General features: G+C 40.2%; 2 protein-coding genes across 3 annotated transcripts; both read left to right on the top strand.

The window, feature by feature from the left end:
• On the top strand, positions 1-17,935 carry frem1a (Fras1 related extracellular matrix 1a). Of its 2 annotated transcripts, XM_076143697.1 has the most exons (37): positions 1-64; positions 3,022-3,452; positions 3,749-3,843; positions 3,986-4,296; positions 4,472-4,668; positions 4,934-5,257; positions 5,345-5,453; positions 5,766-5,897; positions 6,037-6,381; positions 6,548-6,690; positions 6,827-7,023; positions 7,106-7,196; positions 7,302-7,469; positions 7,676-7,884; positions 8,104-8,197; positions 8,336-8,588; positions 8,951-9,154; positions 9,481-9,666; positions 9,819-10,015; positions 10,136-10,346; positions 10,777-10,921; positions 11,009-11,150; positions 11,299-11,494; positions 11,701-11,965; positions 12,063-12,480; positions 12,892-13,093; positions 13,178-13,322; positions 13,409-13,538; positions 13,823-13,892; positions 14,475-14,624; positions 14,741-14,955; positions 15,300-15,347; positions 15,426-15,599; positions 15,871-16,002; positions 16,095-16,210; positions 16,535-16,620; positions 16,841-17,935. In XM_076143697.1, the coding sequence occupies exons 2-37, from the start codon at positions 3,210-3,212 to the stop codon at positions 17,047-17,049; spliced, it is 6,552 nt and encodes a 2,183-aa protein (XP_075999812.1). In that variant the 5' UTR covers positions 1-64; positions 3,022-3,209; the 3' UTR covers positions 17,050-17,935. The 2 variants fall into 2 exon arrangements, with proteins under 2 accessions (XP_075999812.1, XP_075999811.1); XM_076143696.1 differs by lacking the exons at positions 1-64; positions 3,022-3,452; positions 3,749-3,843 and having other exon boundaries at positions 3,989-4,296.
• Positions 17,936-19,498: 1,563 nt separating this feature from the next.
• On the top strand, positions 19,499-20,929 carry LOC142993075 (leucine-rich melanocyte differentiation-associated protein). Its single transcript, XM_076143700.1, has 4 exons — positions 19,499-19,662; positions 19,882-20,064; positions 20,470-20,547; positions 20,788-20,929. The coding sequence occupies exons 1-4, from the start codon at positions 19,499-19,501 to the stop codon at positions 20,927-20,929; spliced, it is 567 nt and encodes a 188-aa protein (XP_075999815.1).
• Positions 20,930-21,075: the final 146 nt, after the last annotated feature.

Below are 21,075 nucleotides of genomic sequence, written 5' to 3' on the forward strand. Positions count from 1 at the left end.
GAGCAGAGGAGTGCAGGGCGGCGAGGAAGAAAAGGAAGACGCTCACCAGATGTCAGCAAACTAGGTAAGGACATGTTTGCGTTTATGTGCAGATTTTTGGAATTCTTATTTCACTGGTTTTGCACCCGTTGTGTCACATTGTCTCCATCATCTGTCTCTTTACCTACCTCCTACACTTTCACCCAAAGTTTCATGACAAATCTGCCCCTTGTTATTTTTTACCATACAGCCTCATAAGTAATGATACATTTCAGCAGTATATCCAGTTCATCAGATTATTTTGAATGATCAATTAATTCTAAAAGACAGATATATTTTTAAAATATGCAACAATCAAGAGCACTGCACTTTCACACATTTAACTCAAAATGAACTCATCATTCCTGCTGCTCTGGATTATTTAGGAGCTGTTTGTGTGCTCAGTGTTGAACATGAGCCAGAGGGCAGCCAAATAACAGTTGGTCATGTTTTTCACTAGAATGCCTTTTTGCTTCCCTGGCCTGGGTTTCTTTGAAAATTACTGGCTGCTCTGAGGACCCTGTTATTATTACCGTTAGAAGAGGCATTGCTGTGAATCAGGCATTTGTTCCCAGGTGTGGTGCAAACCCCCTTGTTAGATGGACACACTGCACACCCTTCAGTTTGTAGTTGAACTTTTGGATTGACAGAAAACATTTGTTACAGTTTTAGCAGCTAGAATGTCAACACTTTAATGCTTCTTATCTCAGAACTGTTCTCCACCCTCCACAACCTGAAGTCTCCTTAATCTGTGTCATATAATACATGTGTGAATTCCAAACTACAGTGACCAACACAAATATTACCAACACTTGGAATCCAGGCATTTTGGGAGTGGAGACTGCTTGATTATGCTACTCTGGGGGCTGTGGTCTGTGTTCACTTAAGGCCAAATCAGTTTAGTCTGTGGACTAATTGTAGAGAAATACAATGCCTCGTCTCATTTAGTCTAACATTACTGTAGAAGCATGTTATAACACTGGCCCACAAATTCTCCACTGCTACGTGAATCTTGCCTGTTCTTAGACGGATGCTTAGCCCCTGTCTGAATGACAGGGTCCCTAAAGCTATGTACAAGACTACAACCCCAGATCCATGAGGTTAAATGAAGGTGCTGGTATTGGCTCATCTTGCCAGAATCTTAATTCACACCATGCGATGCAGGAAATGGGGCCTCTCACATGAATTCCTCTTGTTTACATTGTGAGATTGTCACTGTAACACAAAGCTTTGCCCAAACAGGAAAAAGGTCACTGTAAACAACAGGGACAGACGCTGCAGGCAGTTTAACATTAGAACCTTTTCCCAGCGTCAAGCCACTCATCTGCTGCTTCCGCATCAGCCTTTGAGCTTTAAGAGTGGAACACAAATCGGTAAACTATCCAAAGCTCCAGTGACAAATATCAGCCACATGCCTTCATTTAGCATAACACAATGAAAGATTGGATGTTATCTAAAAAGGTGAAAGGTGATTTACTCTTAACTCTGGCATGCAGCTGGAATTTTGTTTGTTCTCCCAAGAGTTCAAAGTAAAAAAGGGTTGCTGATGCATCTAATGTTCTCTGATTGGGAGGCTGCTTGCAATTGTCTTTGTTTTGTTTAGAATAATTTACAGCCATATAACTGTGAGTTATCTCCTCCTCCTTTTGTTTCCAACAAATGGTGTCTGCTGAATATTTTCATCACCAGCATGGATTTAAATATGATATTATTGGTTATTGTCTTAATTATATACAAGTGGTCGTTTTTACTATTTCCATTGCTATATAAGCACAGTTGTGGTCAAAATGCCAGAGTTATGAGTACGCTGTGGTTGTGGTTTGTAATTGAATTGTAAATAACGTCAAAATTTTACAGTACTCCAAATTTCAGTACAAGCAGTAGAAAGATTGCAATCACTGCGGCTCCATTCACACCTTGTGTTAAAATACGATTCCCAATGTCTCATTTACACAAATAATCCAAAATCAGGACTTGCGTATACATCTTAAATTGAAAGTGTAGATTGCGGCAATTCCTCATTGACATTTTACTTCTTTTTCGCACAATGGCAGCTATAGTAAAGTGTGCAGGGACCACCTCCAGGGCTGTAGCTGCCTAGCGCTTTGGTCAAGGGCAAAGGCACATTTTTGACTGTGGGGGAGAGCAGAGTACCCAGAAGAAACACATGCTCACTCAGGGAGAACATGCAAACTCCACAGAGAAAGCAATATGGCTGACAAGTAATTTGATTTTGTATCTGGACACATGTAATGCATAAATAGAGCCTTTGAGACATTTTGGTGAATTTGGTCTTGTGAAGCTGCAATCCTGATACAGTCACACCTTCACTTATATTCTTATAGCAACTTTAAAGAGGTCATTTCATTACTGCTGTGACTGTGATATAGAATATATATTGATTTGTAATGTAATTACGTAATCCTTCATTTGAAACAAGCAAACCAATCAAAAGCTGTTGGAGTAGTTTCATAGGATAGGACTCCTTGAACATGATCTTCCCAGTCCCTCAACACAAGCATTGTTCACCAGGACAAGCTTCAGCATGTTCCTCAATCCAGACCCTGATTATATGGTGTGTTTCTGTTGAAGGTGCTTTCTGTGTGAGGTCTGTGGTAGCTATGATAGACAAGTGTTGAAGGAATGTGGCAGAATGACATCTGAACCTTGTTTTCAGACACAAAACATCACCAGAACATCCTCAGTGGGATGTGAGCTGAGATAGGATGAAGGTTTATTGAAACATGCAGGAAAACAGGATGAGAGCATCAAAAGAATGCACCAAAACAGAAAATAGGGTTGAAAAGGTTCTGTCAAAACAAAAGCAACTGCCTCAACATTACCGGTTCCATGTCTCACAAAGAATTAATAACAATATACAGGAATGTTTGGGTCAACTGACAATCCACATATTTTTATTATGAGCTTCCACTACTACAAATGATCGTATTTCAGTGTCTGTTTATGTAATGTCACCCATTAAAAGTCTCATTTCTTTTGCAGCTCCTGACCGATTACATGACCCAGAATCATCTCACAACCACTTGCAGCAGCAGTGATCATCATGCAACGTCTTAGCAGGTCATATGTTCCTAAGTGAACTGAATTCTCCCTTTTGAAGCATCCAATTCTACGTTCATTTGGACACCGTCCTCAAAGGCCAGCAGGACATTGTGTTGTAACCACCAGCGATGGCTTCACAAGGTCAAACCTTTACCTGGGTGATGCTGCTGATGCTTCTGCTGGGAAAGACCTATTCATCATACGCTTCCCTCGTCAAAGTAAATAAGGGTTTAAAGGTGAAGCGGGGTCAGGCAGGTTACCTTCAGGACGGTGACCTGCAGTTCAACATTCCCCGTCAAAAGGATGCATGCAAGGTGGAAGTTGTGTTAAATGAGCCCATAACACAACAAGTGGGGAAGCTCACGCCACAGGTAATGGAAAAATACTCTTTTATTGTAAAGTGTTTCAGGAAATTGAGGCTCGAGCTGCAATAAAACCAATTTGAAGGGATGCATGATGCTTTCAAGAAGCTTGTTTGTCAGCTAACATGCAGAACCCTAAGGCCCCAACCCAGCCAAAACAAAACAATACAAACATACAAAATAAAAAAACATATCCTGAGATCCTGAAAGGGTTCTTTAGTCCATTCTTAAAATACTTTTAAGAATTCAGACATTTAGGGATTCAGCAATTGTGAATTGTTTGTTATCACATCTTTGTTGTTCAGGTGTTTGATTGTCACTATTTGGCTGATGAAGTGAAGTACATCCATAATGGCTGTCCTCTGCTGAAAGAGGATACTGTGAAACTTCGACTGTACAGGTCAGTTCTTTCCACAGAAACCTAAATGTAAATGTAGTGATCAAAACTTATTTCAACTATTCTAATTCAACTAGTTCTATAATTGTCTAGCTGGAGAGTCAATTGCAGGATGATTTGGAGCCTCTTATGTGTTTTTGACCAGGTTCACTGAGACAGACACCTATATGGAGGTGTTTTCTCTTCATGTGGATATTATGGAACCTGAATGCAACATTATAAAATTAGGGCCAAAATCCCTGGAGGTTCCTGAATTGTACGGCCTCTCGAATGCTGTGGACGGTAATGTGGTGTCCTTCCACTATGAGAGGAGGCCTAACCTGGAGTGTAGCATCTATCTGAATAACCATGACACCTACCTGCCAGCCCATGGCCAACTGGTCACTGGAGAGCCAGACAAGCCCAGCAAGAGAGGGGACGAGCCAGAAAGTTTTGTCCCCTTACGGCAACAACTTGGTAACCTTTGACACTGCCTGACAACATAGCATGATGGAACTACTACCACTACTTACTACACGTACACTATGATGCTACGACTTTGGCTACGTACCTTACACCCTTCAAATGACTTACAAAGCAAATTCACAAAAACGAATTTCTGTAAACTCTGTATTATCTTTTCCCGATACAGATAATGAAGCAAGAGCGATGTGTAAAAGTGAAGACTGCCTGAAGGGTCTGAAACTTGTGAAGATTTTGAAGATGCCCTGTGATGATTTCCTGATGATGGGGCTGAAATATCAGCACATAGACCCTCCATCTCCAGACAGAGATTATATCTACATCAGACTAGACCTCAAGGACACCAGGAGTGGCAGCATACATCAGGTATTTGAGTTGTTCTTTTTGCCAATTGACAAGGCAACAAAATCGTAATTCTGTCTAGTTACTAATTAGGATTATACCAATTCATCAGCCCAAGCTCCAAAAACTACAGATTTACTAATATTAGATTAATTGTCTTATACTTACCCATTTACATTTTCTACAATTTCACAGCATTATGTGATATTGTGGTTGCAGTAATGTCAATCATATCGTACCTAAAGCATAAAATAATATCTTTTTGTTTTGTTTTGTTTTGTGTGTGTAGTCTGAACAGGCCTGGATACCGGTGCAGATCATCGGAGCAGTGCCAAATCAGCCTCCCAAGCCTTCCTTCATGTCCACGTTCATTCTCGAAGTGGACCAGTTCATCCTCACGCCGCTCTCCACTGCCACACTTGATGCCGAAGATGAGGAAACCCCCAAACAGCGCTTGGTTTTCAACATCACCAAAACCCCTGAGAAAGGTTTCTTCACCCATCTGTCTGATCACACTCGCCAGATTTCCTCCTTCACATGGCTGGACCTCAATGACATGCTCATTGGCTTTCAACCCCCTAACTCTTCTGATACTGTACGCAGGAATTATGAGGTAGCATTTTCCTTTTCCAGTTGTTGATTCAGTATATACTTTTTTTTGTCAATGGTGACTGAACATATTTGTAACATTCCCATACAGGTGGAATTAGAAGCTCATGACTTCTTCTTTGAGACGAGTCCATCAATGACTGTTCACATTTCTGTCAGGAACGCAGACACCAATGCACCCAGAGTTTCCTGGAACATGGGTATTGTTGCACCGCATTGTTGCATCACATTGCCAATACAACCCCAAACAAACCAAACAAACTTGATATTTATATAAACAGATCAAAAGACGTTGCAATAACACATCTGACACATACTTTGCAGAAAGGCCACTTCAACTTAGAAACGTTTTTAGTAGGTTATTGTGACTTTACAGTTATCATGACATATTTAAAATGTCATGCACACATATGAGCTGTTTTGTTCATAAAACTAAAGGACTCAATGCTTTGTTCCTGTGATCCCTAGACTAAAGCATGGTGTAAACTCATCATTAACCTTTTGTCTGCCAGGTCTCAGCCTTTTAGAGGGTCAGTCTCGCCCGATAACATGGGAGCAGTTCCAGATTGTTGACAATGACAACCTGAATGCTGTTCGTCTCATCACTGTGGATGGCCTACAGCATGGACAGCTGACTGTCAGAGGTACTGTAGAAAACATCACACTGCCAGTGGAAACACGATCACATCAGAGCACTTGTGCATGATAAGGTGCTACATAAATACAATTGATTGAGTCACAGAAGTGAAGCGTATTCTAAGAATAAACTTTCCTAACATTTAGGTGGAAAAGGTTTCATGTTCTCTGTCAGTGACATCAGAGCAGGCATGGTTCACTATCTACATGATGACAGTGACTCCACCAAAGACTTCATCATCTTCCGTATCACTGACGGTCACCATCAGACACGCCACAAGTTCCCCATCAACATCCTCCCAAAGGATGACAGCCCTCCTTTCCTTATCGTCAACATGTTGTTGGAAGTTGCTGAGGGCCAGATGGCTCTGCTGAGAGGCTCTACCCTCCAGGCTTCAGACATGGATTCCAGCGATGACTACATCCTTTTCAACATCACCCAACCCCCTCACGCAGGAGAGATCATGAAAATCCCGGGACCTGGCCTCACAGGTCTGTCTACTTAACAACATAACATGAGTTAGAAGTCAAAGTGTGCTGGAGGAAATAGTCAAATTCTTTAAAAGCCTTTTATCCCTCATATCTCTTTATATTTATTCCTCAAAACTACACTGATGGTCTTTAACTCTTACCATATTTTCTGGGACTTTTAATCCAGGTTACCCTGTCAGCCATTTTCTGCAGAAGGACCTGTCTCAGTCACTGGTCTACTACCGACACCAAGGCAACGAGGTGTTTGATGACCATTTTGAAGTGGTTCTGTCGGATTTCCACGATCCCCCCAACCTGTCACAGCCTCAAGTATGTAACAGTAACAAAGAGATGCAGAGATGTAACTGTGGACAGGATGTGATATAATTCTAAAACTGAAAGTGCATGTAGGACACACATGTAAGAGACTTTGCCTGATGTCTCTGCTGATCATGGTGTTGTGCAGGTTGTGGTGGTGCACATTGAACCTGTGCCAGACCAACCACCTAAAGAGGTTCCTGGTGCCAGACGCTGTCTTGTGATAAAAGAAACAGAAGTTGTTCATATAACACGGCAGCAGCTTCACTTCGTAGACCTGGAGTCTCCAGATAGCGAGTTGACGTACACAGTGACAACTCCACCTTTCTACACCGGTCCTCACAGGTTTGCCCATATTCAACAAACACAAAATGCAAAAATAGAAACACTTCCTGCCTCAACTGTGTGTATTTGTCTTGATGAGCAGCAGTCCCGATGCAGGGAGGCTGTTCCTGGTTGAAAGCATCCCCAAATTTGCCAAGGACTCCAATGCACCAGTTCTGCGGCTCTTCACACAGGTGAATCTTTTCATTCTGTCACTTATATTCACAGATATGCGGAGGTGAATCTCACATTTAATAGTAATGACAAAGTTATTCATTTTGTGGTTATTTGCTTCACAGCATGCAGTGAACTTCATGAAAGTAGCTTACATGCCTCCTGTCATGGACATCGGCCCTTACCCACAACATATCCAGCTTGTTCTCTCTGCAACTAACCACTTAGGAAGAACTGTCATTGGTATTTGCTTCAACATCACCGTCGTACCAGTGGACAACCAGCCACCACAGGTAATCACACCATCATACACAATTATAGCCTTGCAGTAAAATACTTTTCTTCAATGTTTTAGAGACTCATTGTGAATCGTACCTTTGGGAGTAGTTCACCCCTCTGTGCTACTCGATCTGGCATGATGAGATCAGATATTCAACAGATTCCGATTCTACAAGTCACATGAAATGGTAGAGTGTAACCGCTAGCCAATGTGTTCCAGGTCTTCACCAACTATGTGATGGTTGATGAGGGAGGAGAGTGCTGGATAGGCCCTGAACACTTACTTCTCTCTGATGTGGACTCCATGGAAGATGGCTTGCTGGTTGAGGTTGAGAGGGAACCACAGCATGGCACTCTGCAGCTAAGGGGTTTACCACTAAAACCAGGCCAGATGTTCACTGTGAACGACCTGAAAAACCATCAAGTTAGGTCAGATATTGTAGTTTCCTGTCTTCGTGTCATGTTACATAGGACTTAAGCCCAAAACATATTCTGTGGATGTATGCAGATGTTTTGAATGATACACGTTGCCAGTATGTCTGAATTGTGACAGAACTGCAATCCACGTGTTCCTTTTCCCCATTTCCAAGTATCACTCACGGGACTGTGTTTTCCATGTCTTATCAAAGCTGTGTTTTCCTCATGCAGGTATAATCACGACAGCTCTGAAACTGAGGAGGACCACATTGAATTCACTGCGACAGATGGAATTAATTCAGTCAGTTTTGTTCTGCAAGTGAAGGTAAACTCAGTTGTAGAAATTAACTCTATAGATAGAATGGAGTTTGGTTTACAAATGTTTACTTGTCATGGGTTGATATTTTTGGAAGCTCCTTGATGGCACTGCAAATTGAGAATTCTGTGTCCCTGTGACCTCCAGGTTATGCCCGTCAATGACGAGGTCCCAGTGTTGGTTCCTGGTTTGAAACCAGTCCTCCGCTGTGCGGAGGGAGAGGAAATTGTTATCACAGCTGAGTACATCTATGCAACTGATGCAGACAGTGACAACAGCAGCCTGGCCTACTTGATTGCCAGGCAGCCTTATCATGGTGTGGTGCTAAGGAACGGAGTCATTGTGGATCGCTTCATTCAAGCAGACATCAGTGCAGGGATTGTCACCTATAAGCACACAGGTATGCAGTGGAAGATGGGAGGTAGACTGGCAGATGTGACCAATATTAATCCTTATTTGACAACTGATAAATACTACAATCCTAAACTATATTACATAACAATGATAAGTGATAAAGCGATTGTAATTCTTGTGTACTGTATCCAAGATATTCAAGTAGATAGGTAGTTTTCTTCCCTTGTATGTTAGTGATCAATTCCTTGCATTGGAAGTGCTGAACAAAGTGTATTTTTGTATGTATTTCTTCAGCAATTAACCCTTATCCTACAGTATAATTGTACCACAGTATTGAGGTATTGCGTTCTGCATTTACTGTTCCACTTGAATGGCAACTAAATTATATATGTTATTATGTGGTTCTAGGACAGGAGATTGGACTCACCCCTCGCCATGACACCATCACCTTTGTTGTTTCTGATGGAGAAACTGAAACTTCTGCTTTATGTTGTGGTGGAACAAACGCTGTAAAGACCACAGGCACAACTCATCTGAAGGACACTCTGCCAGTGTACGATCTACAGATCACAGTGTATCCAGTTGACAACCAACCACCATCTGCTACAACAGGTATCTCAGTGATGAGGAAGATATCTTAAGATCTTTGCATGAAACAATGCAATTTAGGGACGAATCATTGAAGAATATATCCCACTGTACACAATATACAATACATTTATAAATTGTTGTGCCGCATGTGACTTTGTATGTGACATTCAAAGAATCTTTATATTAATCTTAGAGTAAAGCATATAGGCCACTTTCAAAAGACACAATGGACGATTTCAAAACTGGAAGATGTCAAGTTTAAGTGCACAGACAGATATGGCAAGAACATAGGATAATGTAAGTATAAGTCTTATTGTTTTTGATGAAAGTCATTTCTGTGTTTGTAGGAGACATTTTCGTGGTGGATGAAGGCGGGACTGCTGCAATTACTATTTCTCATTTCAAAGCATCTGATGTGGACTCTGTCCTGGAGGAGTTGGTGGTCAGTTTGATTTCTCCACCCCAGTTTGGTTACATTGAAAATGTTCTGCCCAATCCTGGCTTTGAGAAGAGCAACATTGGCATAAGCATAGGTATGCATTTATATTGAAATATTTTGTTTGTTTTATTTACTTTCTGACACTATGGGGAAGAGCATTTTATTGTAGAAGCCACTCCTATCTTGAGACTCTTAGGCAGGCTAAAGGAAAATTATTTTGATTGTTTGGATTATCTTTTTCTACAGCCTCCTTTTCATACAAAGCTATAATTGATGGCCACGTGAACTACGTTCAATCCAGACACCAGAGGATGGAGCCTACGGTAGACCAGTTCATGCTTTGTGTATCAGATGGCAAACACAACTCTGCCACAGTGCCCTTTTACATTATAATCAGCCCAATGAACGATGAGATCCCAGAGTTTATTGCGAGGAACATCACTGTAAGTTTTGCCAATTAATCTCACCTCCTAAATTCACAATTTCCACAAGATTTGATTTGTGTTTTGTTACAATATGTGGCTGTATATTGACTAAACTAAATTATTTCTCTGTGTGATGAGGTACCGGAAGGAGAGATGAAAGACTTGGACTCATCAGTTCTAAATGCAGTGGATCTAGATATCCCAAAAAATATCCTGCTCTTCAGTGTCATTAAGGCCCCACAGCATGGAAGCATCGTCAAACACGGCAATGGACAACTAGGTCACAAACGAAGGCAGACAGATGCCATGTTCCAAGTAGAAGACTTTACAATGGCAGACCTTAAAAATGGTACTTTTTGCAATTCCACCCTAAACACAAACACTCATGAGGCTGAATTGACCCGCTTAAAGTTGTTAGTGATATGCAGTATGTGTCTTTCGCATAAATTACTTCTGTTCTACTCACAATAAAACTAAAAATCACGTGAAATGTATTTGTATAGTCCAATATCACAATGTCTCCAAGGGCTTCACAGGCCCACAACAGCAGATGAATCTCTAGGTATTAACATTGGGCCGAAACTTTGACATTGCCCTGCGACCTTGACATTTGACTGTTCTAGGAACAAATTTATAGTGAAGGTCCTGAACCTATTAACAATCAACCATCCCAATTTGATCCATATCTGATTAAAGCTCTTTGAGTTATTCCAATGAGACACTGCTAGACATTTTGAAACAAGTGAAGACAAATGAATCTGTCTCCATACTGCTTTCAGGGATTGCTTTGATGTACATGCATGATGATTCTGAGAATATGGAGGATAGTTTTACCATTCAGTTGACTGATGGCAAGCACCAACTCCACAGACAAGTCATGGTTAAAGTACTACCAGTCAATGATGAGGAGCCTCATATTATAAGGTCAGAGAAAACCTTCAATAACACTGTTGCACAAGTAGAGCATCCCATTATGAGATGAAAGTCATTCAAATTTGATGTGTCTTTCAGGAACAATGGACTGGAGCTGGCACCTGGAGAGGCCAGGCTCATATCCAGTGTTGCACTCTTTGCACAGGACGCTGACACGCCCTCTGCAGATGTTATGTATATATTCGAGAGTGTTCCTACTGCAGGACTACTTCATCTTAAGGTTGGTGCAGTGCTGTTAATATTAAAAGAATAGACCAGTAGTAGTAATAGATAGTAGCAGTAGTTAGTAACAGCATGGTTTATTTTACTTTGTGACAAAAGACTACTTAAGTCGTCTCTGCTCCTAATTCTTACTGCTACTGTCTCAGGAAGGCCAGGACTGGGTGACGCTTACAGCTGGGAGAAACTGCACACAGGATATGGTAGACATGAACCTACTGCGCTATTTGCACACAGACCTGCACAGTAGTAAAAAAGAGGACTCCTTTGTCTTCCACTTGCTGGATGGAAAGAACCGATCCCCTGCACAGCATTTTCACATCTCTATCACAGATATGGAAAAAGGTAATGGAATCCAAGTATCCTACACTAAGTTGCAAAAGTGGAAGTAGTAGTGAACAGTACCACTCTTCAGTTTACCTTGTTAATAGTCTTGTTATTGTGTTCTTATAAACGATACGGTAAGATGCAGCTCACCATCATTAATCCAAGAAAATCAATTAAATATTGCTACTGTGTCCACTGTAATGATTCTTATCCCTGATTTTCAGGAAACATTGCCATCTTTGTGAAGGTGGTGAACGTCAGCCGTGGAGATCGTGTGGTCCTCACCACAGATGTCCTGTTTGCTACAGATGGCACCGATAAGCCAGAGGAGCTTCTGTATATTATCACCGTCCCGCCTAGTCACGGACACATAGAGTACATCAAATATCCTGGACTGGCCATTTCCACTTTCAGCCAGATGGACATAGTTGCAAACCTTGTGGCTTATGTACACAACAACCAAGCCAGCACACCAAGAGAAACATTTCAGTGAGTCCACAAATTTCTTTCATTTCATTTCACTAAAACCTGTTTAACACGAAACATGAAACAAAGTTTGTTTCTAATAATGGTAACATTTCGGCAGATTTATGGTGAGTAATGGAATGACGAACCAAAATGGAACATTTGAGGTTGCAGTGGAAACAACGGATCGCGTCCTGCCAACTTTGTCCAATAACCAAGGCCTGATTGTCCCCCAAGGCTCCTCCATCATTCTTGGCCCTCGCAGCCTAAGCATGTCTGACCCAGACACTCCGCCCAGTGACCTGATTTATGCCCTTCTTCAGCCTCCGCAGTATGGCAAGCTGCTTTTAGGTGATACAACTTTGGATGCAGGCTCAAACTTCACTCAGAGGAACATACAGGAATTGAGGATCACGTATAAGCATGACGGAGGGCCGTCGAAGATCGACAGATTTGCCTTTAATGGCCATGACAGCACAAATCGAGGCTTCTTGCTGGATGGGCAGTTACATTCAGAGCCTGTGTTCTTTACAATTCAGGTAGGATATATTACATTTACAAATGGTCCAGCAACCACAGCTGGAATAATTAGAGAGTTCCAATGCAGAATCTGCACTGCACCACTTCATTTACACCTGTAGGCATTAATCTATGGTGTTGTGACCTACATTCTGCTTGCATTTTCATATCTGACGCAGGTCAATGGAAAGGTTGTATGGAAGTTATGTAGCCTTTGTTTGAAGAGAGAAAGGCCCAAGTTGGTCTGAGTTAGGTTTTAATCCAGGACATACAATATTTTATGTTTGGTGTCCTCCTGCTCCTTTTCTCTCCACCTCACAATTCTTGGTAGGACTAGAGTGAGCAAAGGAAGAGATCAACTTAGCTGGTGTTCAGTGTTTAGTTTGTGTTCACCAGTTCTTACTTTATTTACAAGCTGTGTATATTTTCAGATCAAGTCCATGGACAAGTCATCTCCTGAAATTGTGAAACTACAACCCCTTTGGAAGGCCGAGCTTTTCGTTGATGGCAGATTTGGAATCTTTCTGTCATCTCATGAGCTGAAGGCCCAAGACGGTCACAGCAGAGAAGACGAGCTCACATTCTGCATTGTTCGCCCACCCTACTTTGGTTATCTAGAAAACATTACCACAGGTTCAGACCTAAAATGTGTTCCCATAATCATTACAGTTTAACTCAGCATGAATAGAAATCAAAGTCTTTTTTTTGCTGTTTCAGGTGAATTTGTGCCTCAGTGCTTCAATCAGAGAGAGCTCAAGAAGAGAACTATCGTCTATATCATTGATCCAGCAAAGGAGTCCTTAACTGACAGCCTGGAGTTCGTAGTATCTGATCCTCTGGGGAACACTGGGACCTCTCATGTGTAAGAAGTAAAAATTTATATTTTTCTTATTACAAATTGTGTTGGACTAGGAGTTTACCTTTTTACGTGTTCCCTGGCTGTTGTAGACTTGAACTGAGCTGGTCTAGTGTGGAGTTTTCCCAACCTGAATACTCTGTATGTGAAAAGGAGGGAGCTGTCTCACTCAACATCATACGAAGGGGAAACATGGCAGTGTCCTCATACGTCACCATCAAGGTCAGCAAGAATTTGATATAAGAAGAACTGTGATAAACAATGGCTTACATGAATGTAGTATCTTAAACATATCAACAATCATATCAAGCAGTGATTTTGATCTGCACTCCCGATCTTCAAGTAGGCTTGAATATATACTGACCTATCTAAGTATAGCATCTACTAATGTATGCAATCTTAATCATTGCAACAGTACAGAACATAATTGCGTTCTTTGAAGATACATTATAACCTAAGTTACATTATCATCCTTGGTCTGTGTCTGTCTAACTTTTTTGTCATAGGTAAAGGCTGTTACTGCAACTGCTGGGAAAGATTTCCTGACAAGACCCTCTCTTATTCAATTTGATCCAGGTATGTCAATATGAAAATATATAAATCACTTGCAATTTTGAGGTAAATGTATGAGCTATCTGTCATTGGTGTAGGTATAGAATCTTATGTTTTGTACTTTCCAATCAATTGGTCAATCAATCAGTGAGACCAATGCATACATAGCTGACGGTCAATATAAATTAAACTAAATTAAACTGAAAACATGTCAAGCAAAAAAATATTGGGCAAGATCAATAAAGTCAGCAATAGAATATCTACAAGGAATCACAAAATCAGGAAAATAAATTGCATTGAAAATAAGAAATAAAGTAAAATACGATGAAAAGAATTTAATAAATAACAAAAATTTAAGATAATAACATAATATCTAAATTCCTTGAAATCCATGAAAACCAAAAGTGTATAAAACAGTTAAGATTATTCTTATGGGTACAGTTTTAAATAGAATTAGGAGTATTTTTAAATGGCATGCTCTTAAGAGTGCACATTGGGCAAATGTTTGTTCATCTTAAAAAATGACAGATATTGTCAAAAAAAAAAACGAATCTGCAATTGCTTAGCTAATGTAATGAGAAAAGTAAATGATGTTTTGATTTTTAGGAATGTCAAAGAGGAGCTGGCTTACTGAGATCATTGAAGACCACATGGAGGAGGCTGAGGAGATGTTTGAAGTGACACTTGTCTCTCCGGAAGGAACAGTGATCGGCATCAATAACAACGCTCAAATCACCATTAGGGATTCAGGGAGAGGTACTGACATGTTATTTCCTACCGCATGACTGTTCTGTAGGTCAGCGGAATGTATTCAATCAACCCAATGACAGTCTGTTAGTCAAAACATTAACATGACATCTTAAACATCTCAGGACCATGCAGGGAAAAACAGCAACCACAGACTCCTGTTCTAGGAGGAAAGATCTTGTCAGAGCCTTATCCTCAGCATGGATCCATTCAGCTCGAGAAACTGCCACTCGGCACAGAAGCAGGCGTCTTCACCCGTGGAGACAGCATCATTCCCAAGACTGAACCAGGTCTAGCAAAAAAGAAAAAGAAACTCAGAAGACAGGGCAACCCAAAGTCTGTAAGTATATGCATTTTAGTTTATAATTACACAAAAGCATAAAAAAGTGCACCACTAAAATATATATCATCCATTCTTCTCTCGCTGGTTCTTAAAAATTCAAAATAATAGAATAAAATAAAACAGAAATGGGACCAGAAATCTAGCTGACTAAATTTGAAATTAACTGTTGTTACTAATCCAAATCCTTTATTTTCTACATTTGTCTTCCTACATAAGGCTCTTCCTGTCTTTACTTGATTGGAATAGAAATGAATTGCTCTACTCCTCTACTAGCTCTGGATGTTGTGCTTTGAACCAAAATCTTAATGATTTCTATTGATTGTATCTTTGTCTAAATTCAGATTCCACCTTCATCTGTTTTTCACAATGGGACAGACACTGTTTACACGGTAAGTAGCAGCGCAGTCAATGTCAACCAGATAATATCGCACATAGTTAGAAAAAACTGAATTTTGCTTTGCTTCTAGTATCACGGCATCATGCAGATGCAAGTAGAGGATGACACCTCCACATCCAGGCAGGGGAGGAAGGCTAATGTTCATGTGGTCAGCAGGGGAGCACAACAGAAAACACCTGAAGTGCTTAGGATGTCTAACCCAAGCACCAAACCTGGAGGAACCAAAGGACACAGGGGTACAAAGGTCACTGGACCTCATTTCATTATCCCAACAGTTAAAACTTATTTTTTCCATTTTCTCATTGAACATAGTTTATTTAACGTGGAGTAATTTGATAATCATAACAATAATGACAAAAATTTAACTATAACAACAACAATACTACCATTATTATTCTACTACTGCTACTACTGAAAACAACAACAATAAAGATAACCACCACAATAATCATAATTATATTTAAAATTAAAACACATCCCAGTGTTTCATTTGTGTGTCTTTGTGTTGCTCATAGGACGTAGTGGAAAGCTCCGGTCCGAAAACATGTGTACCAGAACTGATGGGACTGTTGCATTTCAACCAAACCACCCATCAGCTCCTGCACTGCAATGGAGTCTATTGGAAACCCTGGTCACCAACTGAGGAGGTATTTCAATTTCAAAACACACTTTCACTTTGACTTTACAATATAACTACAATCGCTATCAACATGCTTGCCCATTTCCTCTTGAAACACAGATGGTGAGTGCTCAGACGTGTCTTGAAGGCTGGAAGTTTCATGGTGGATTCTGTTACATCCTCAGCAGTGAGCGTAAAGCTACATGGAGCACTGCTAACAAGGCCTGCCGGGAGAGGTATACTTCACTTCAAAGACATTTTATATTTGATTACAGGATGAACAGACCTGGAGATACATTATCGGGCAGAAGTCATGGGCATCCTGTGCTTGTTTCTAATTATCTTGCTGTATTTGGTCCATAAAAGCTATTGAAACTCAATAATACAATCTTCCTATCTCTGCCACGTGGAACACAATATGTTAGATTCGATCTGATTAGATTCAACTTTGTTGTCATTGCATGTCACAAGTACAAGCAACAAAATGTAGGATCCATTAGAATTAATTCAATCCTCACAGTATCAATCCATTGATTTTCTTCTTTACTGCATGATTTCAGATATAGCGGCACTCTAGCAAGTGTCCTCTCTCAGAAGGACATGGACTGGCTGTGGGACTTCAGTGGAAGGAAACCATTCTGGATAGGTACGTACTTACGTATCTGTGTGTTTGGTAGCAAAGATTCTTTCTGAAAGTCATGGTTATTAGATTTTAATTCTTCATAGCTTTACAATGAGCTACCCATTGTAATGAGACCCTGCGTAACCTTTCTTGACTTGGCATGTTCCGTATCTAAAATATTGAACTGTTAATATACAATGGACTGAATTCTATTCAAACATAATTTTCTTTTCTAATTTGTAAGGCCTAAATGACCGGGAGGGTAGAGGATGCTGGGAATGGGTTGGTGGAGAGCCAGTCAGCTACACTAACTGGAGAAAGACGCCCCCTCGATCCAAAATGAAGGGAAGCAAAAAGTGTGTCCTTGTGTGGCGGAGGGCAAAATGGCAAATCAGGGACTGCAAGAAAAGCAGAGGTCACCACTATGTGTGTTCAGTAAGGACACAAATTTAACAAAGAATATCATGGGCATGAACTACTACAGTGTTTCATAAGTGTAGCAGGAGTAAGAACTGATCCTCTGGACAATAGAGGACAAACGTACACTGATCTGTTGAACTTTTGCAGGAAATGTCCCATTATGTTAACTACAATGAAGATTTTGAAAATTAACCCGTGTCTCTAAGTGCCTAGGTGACATCATTGTTTACTGTGCATTTATTCAAAGTAATCAATATACGTGTGTCTTTTAAAGCTCAGTCAAGTCCCAAAGGTATACTACACACTAATACTATAAAGTGTACTGTCTTATCTTAATAGTGCAGTATTTTAAGCAGTTGTTTGTATGTGTGTGTGTGTGTGTGTGTGTGTGTGTGTGTGTGTGTGTGTGTGTGTGTGTGTGTGTGTGTGTGTGCGTGTGCGTGTGTGTGCGTGCATCTCATCAGCAGTTTTGGGAGATCCCCTTAAGAAATATATTCTGGTAAAATGATCAATTATTTGTACAAAATGTTATCAGTTACCTAATCAAAGTGTTACAGTATTACAGTAATGTAAGACAAGAGAAAAGGGATATCAGTGAGATTACGTTTTAGATTCTCCCGGAAGACAATAGAACTAGAACACCAACATTTCTGAGCCAGTGCACACTGAGACTAATACTGTTTGTTCAGGCCACAATGCCAAAACAAAAGGCCCAATTATGAAATACAATACAAACAGCTAGAATCATATGTTATCAAGGTTTTGAAAGTATTGTATCTAAATATGCCAGACTAATTGTTTCTGTAGTTGGATTTTTGGATTCTGGCAGACCGACATGACCTCATTTTATCATTGTACTATTAACTGCCTGTCCATTAATATGTTGCTGTAAATATTCATTAATACAATGGTCCTTGGACACTGGAAAAACAACTAATGTGTGGATGCCTTTGTCGGATAGAAGCCTGATAAGTCAAGTCTAGAATCGGAAGAATAAGCTTGTTGTGTGCAGTCTGACCGATGTTAGATCTGCATGAGTGAGTCCTGCTAACCACAAGGTTCAACAGTAATGTGATTATCTCAACCATGTGATCTGCAGCTTTGGTATGAAAGAAGGCATTTTATTTTGGCTGTAAGCAGTTCTCAGAGGTTCTCGTGCTATGAGGGTGACATCACATACTCCCTGTGCTTCTACTTGGTAAGTTAAGCTGAAACACTGAAAGGCTGTATTTCCCTGTGATGCATCTAGATTTATATTTGAACTTGTAATATTTGTTGAATTTAACTGTTAAAAGCAATACGTTTAGTTCAAATGGATGAATAGGATTGCTCAGATGTCAGTGCTGATGTACAGAAGAGCAGCATCTGGAATGTATTTAGACAAAGTATCATCATTGTTGTATATATGAATTATATATATATATATATATATATTCATAGTTTATAGTATAAAATCCAATGATTGATTTAGTTTTAAAGAGGAAAATTACAACTAAATTAAGTCTGCCTTTGAACACATTTTCCATCTGTCAAGGACTTGACAGAAGGCAAGAGTGAGGAAAAGGGTGGAGTTTTTTATTATTCGACCTTGCTCCTTGGTTAAGTGCATGTTTGGTCCTGAAAAATTATAGGAGCAATTACTCAAACGCCATGCTGTTTGTCTGTACTGCATGGTCAGCAAGAAAAGGTAGAAATGACCAAAGGGTTCTGGGTAAGGCTCGGGTGAGGTGGGTGAAAATACCAGGGAAGACGTTAGAGGCTAGAAAAGTTGAAGAGTGTGTGTCTGTTTGATGTTTGTGTGGCTGCCCCATGAGTGAGAGGATGAGCTTCACTCTAGTTTGCCTAATGTGAAAAACTGTTTCTTAACAGGCAGAAACTAAAGATTGGAGTTGCAGACATGATTACACACATGATTACACACTCACCAGATAAAATCAGATTCTGTCACAGAGCTTCCACTCACAATAAATCATCACATAGTCCCTGTGCTATATATAGTATACTACATATACTAAATATATACTGTACACACACAAAGAAAGGGAGACAAATGCAGTAATTGCAGTAATCAGATGTGTAAAGCTAATTGGATATTGCAAACATGTCACACACAAGCAGGAAAGTGGAATAAAGGGGAGACACAGCCACACAAGTAATGACATGCAGGGAGAAATAGACAGGAAAACAGGGGGAAAGCAGGATCATGGAGTCCACATTCATGACCACCTATCGGTTCTAATTCCATCAATAATTCCATCAATACCATCAATAAGTCACAGCCACTCTGACAAACTGATGTTATGAAACTTTTTACACACCTTATGGTAGAAATATCTTTGGGATTACAGTTCAGTCTCTAGTAATTTGCAATGGATTGGTTAATATGTCCTTATTAATGGCCAGGGCTCATCTCACCTTTCTGCTGGTCTTTATCATTTAGGTTGAAAGGAAATAAAGGCGTTCTGTGGCAGTGACTTTCATCATGGATCATCATACTTCAGGCCAGCACAGGCAAACCAGTCACGCCTCAGGCTTTCAGTGGCTCTCCTTTGCTTACCAGGGCCTTTCTGAGATTCCTTATGAAGCCATACTTACAGAGAGCGATACCCTGGAGGCACTGGACCTGAGCTACAATCTGCTGGATGAGTATCCTTCTATAACAAGCTGTCAGCTGTAAGTTACACATTAAACCAAAATCAAAAAGGGTTGTAATATACACAACCAGTCACTAACTTTATCTCTCTTTCTTCTTTTTTACATTCTGCGATTTACCGTTCATTATTTCATCTATACTTTATTTCTTATACTTCTTATACTATCACTTGTTCCCTTTTGAGTGTGTTCTCCTTTATTTTGTCCATATTGGAACCCGGCTTTCCTGGGCCAGCTTGAGAAGCTTAGCACTCTGATTCTGGACTGTAACAACTACAACTCCCATGTGAAGTTCCCCTACATGCCGAGTGTCACCACCTTGTATATCAACAAGAACAAGATCAACAACCTGCCCGTCTTTGTGGAAGAAATCCATCAAAAGTTCCCAAACATCAAGTGAGCCTTACCGTACACAAACAACTACCTTTGAAAATGATCATTATTATGTCGCTTTTGCAGTCAAAATGAGTGTGTTTACATATTGCACATAACTATTGGTTTCTACTGTTTGAAGTATTTTTTTCTGAATTAATATTTGGCACCCCCAAACTGTTATGTTCACTAACTAACACTGCAGTATTCAAAATGTCCAGCAGGTAGCAGCATTACACCAGTAGGGTAGGCCTTTAAAGCGATCACACAAATTAAATACATGTGTAGTTTGTGATTACATGCTTGAAAAAATAAGACAATAACTCCAGTGTTGAACGCGAAGTATTCAAAAACATGAACAGTAGATGCCAGCCTGTATTTTTCCAACCACTCATTTTCCCTTCTGCTGTTTTTCCAATTCAAATATAGGATCCTTAGCATGATGAACAATGAGGCAGCACCAAGCTACTTCAATGGTGGAAGTCTGACCCAGTACAAAGACTACAGGTGAATCATTTCTGAAATACTGATCTAAAGACATACATACTATTCACATAACCAATATAGTGTACAGAGACAGAGGAAAGGGGAAACACAATATACCACTGAAGTACATGTAACAGTTTAGAATAACAATGACCTAAACAATACACTTCATGTCCGTTAGATTAAAATAGGTTTCACCTCCAACGTTTCTACATTTTCTCCCATTATTTATCTTTTATGTTTGGCTTTTGCTTTATATAGACACTATGTCATCAGTCAGATTCCAAGGCTGGCGTTTCTGGATGATACTGAGGTTCTGGTGAAGGAGCGAGTCCAGGCTCACAAAACCTACAGGATACAGCAGAGCAGTCAATGCAGCAGGAAGCAGAGGGTTCATCGATGAAGGAAAACACACACATGCAGAAGACTCTCATTGGGAAATAAGATGTATAAAACTCTTGAAATTAGACCCCACCCCTTTCTTCTATCCAACTGATATTCTCAAGATTGACATGATTTTGAAGCTTTTATTCTATAAATATAAACTCT

Source organism: Genypterus blacodes, unplaced genomic scaffold (assembly GCF_046128005.1).
Source record: "Genypterus blacodes isolate CSIRO-AG114 ecotype Tasmania unplaced genomic scaffold, CSIRO-AGI_Gbla_v1 ptg000027l_1, whole genome shotgun sequence".
Taxonomy (NCBI): Eukaryota; Metazoa; Chordata; class Actinopteri; order Ophidiiformes; family Ophidiidae; genus Genypterus; species Genypterus blacodes.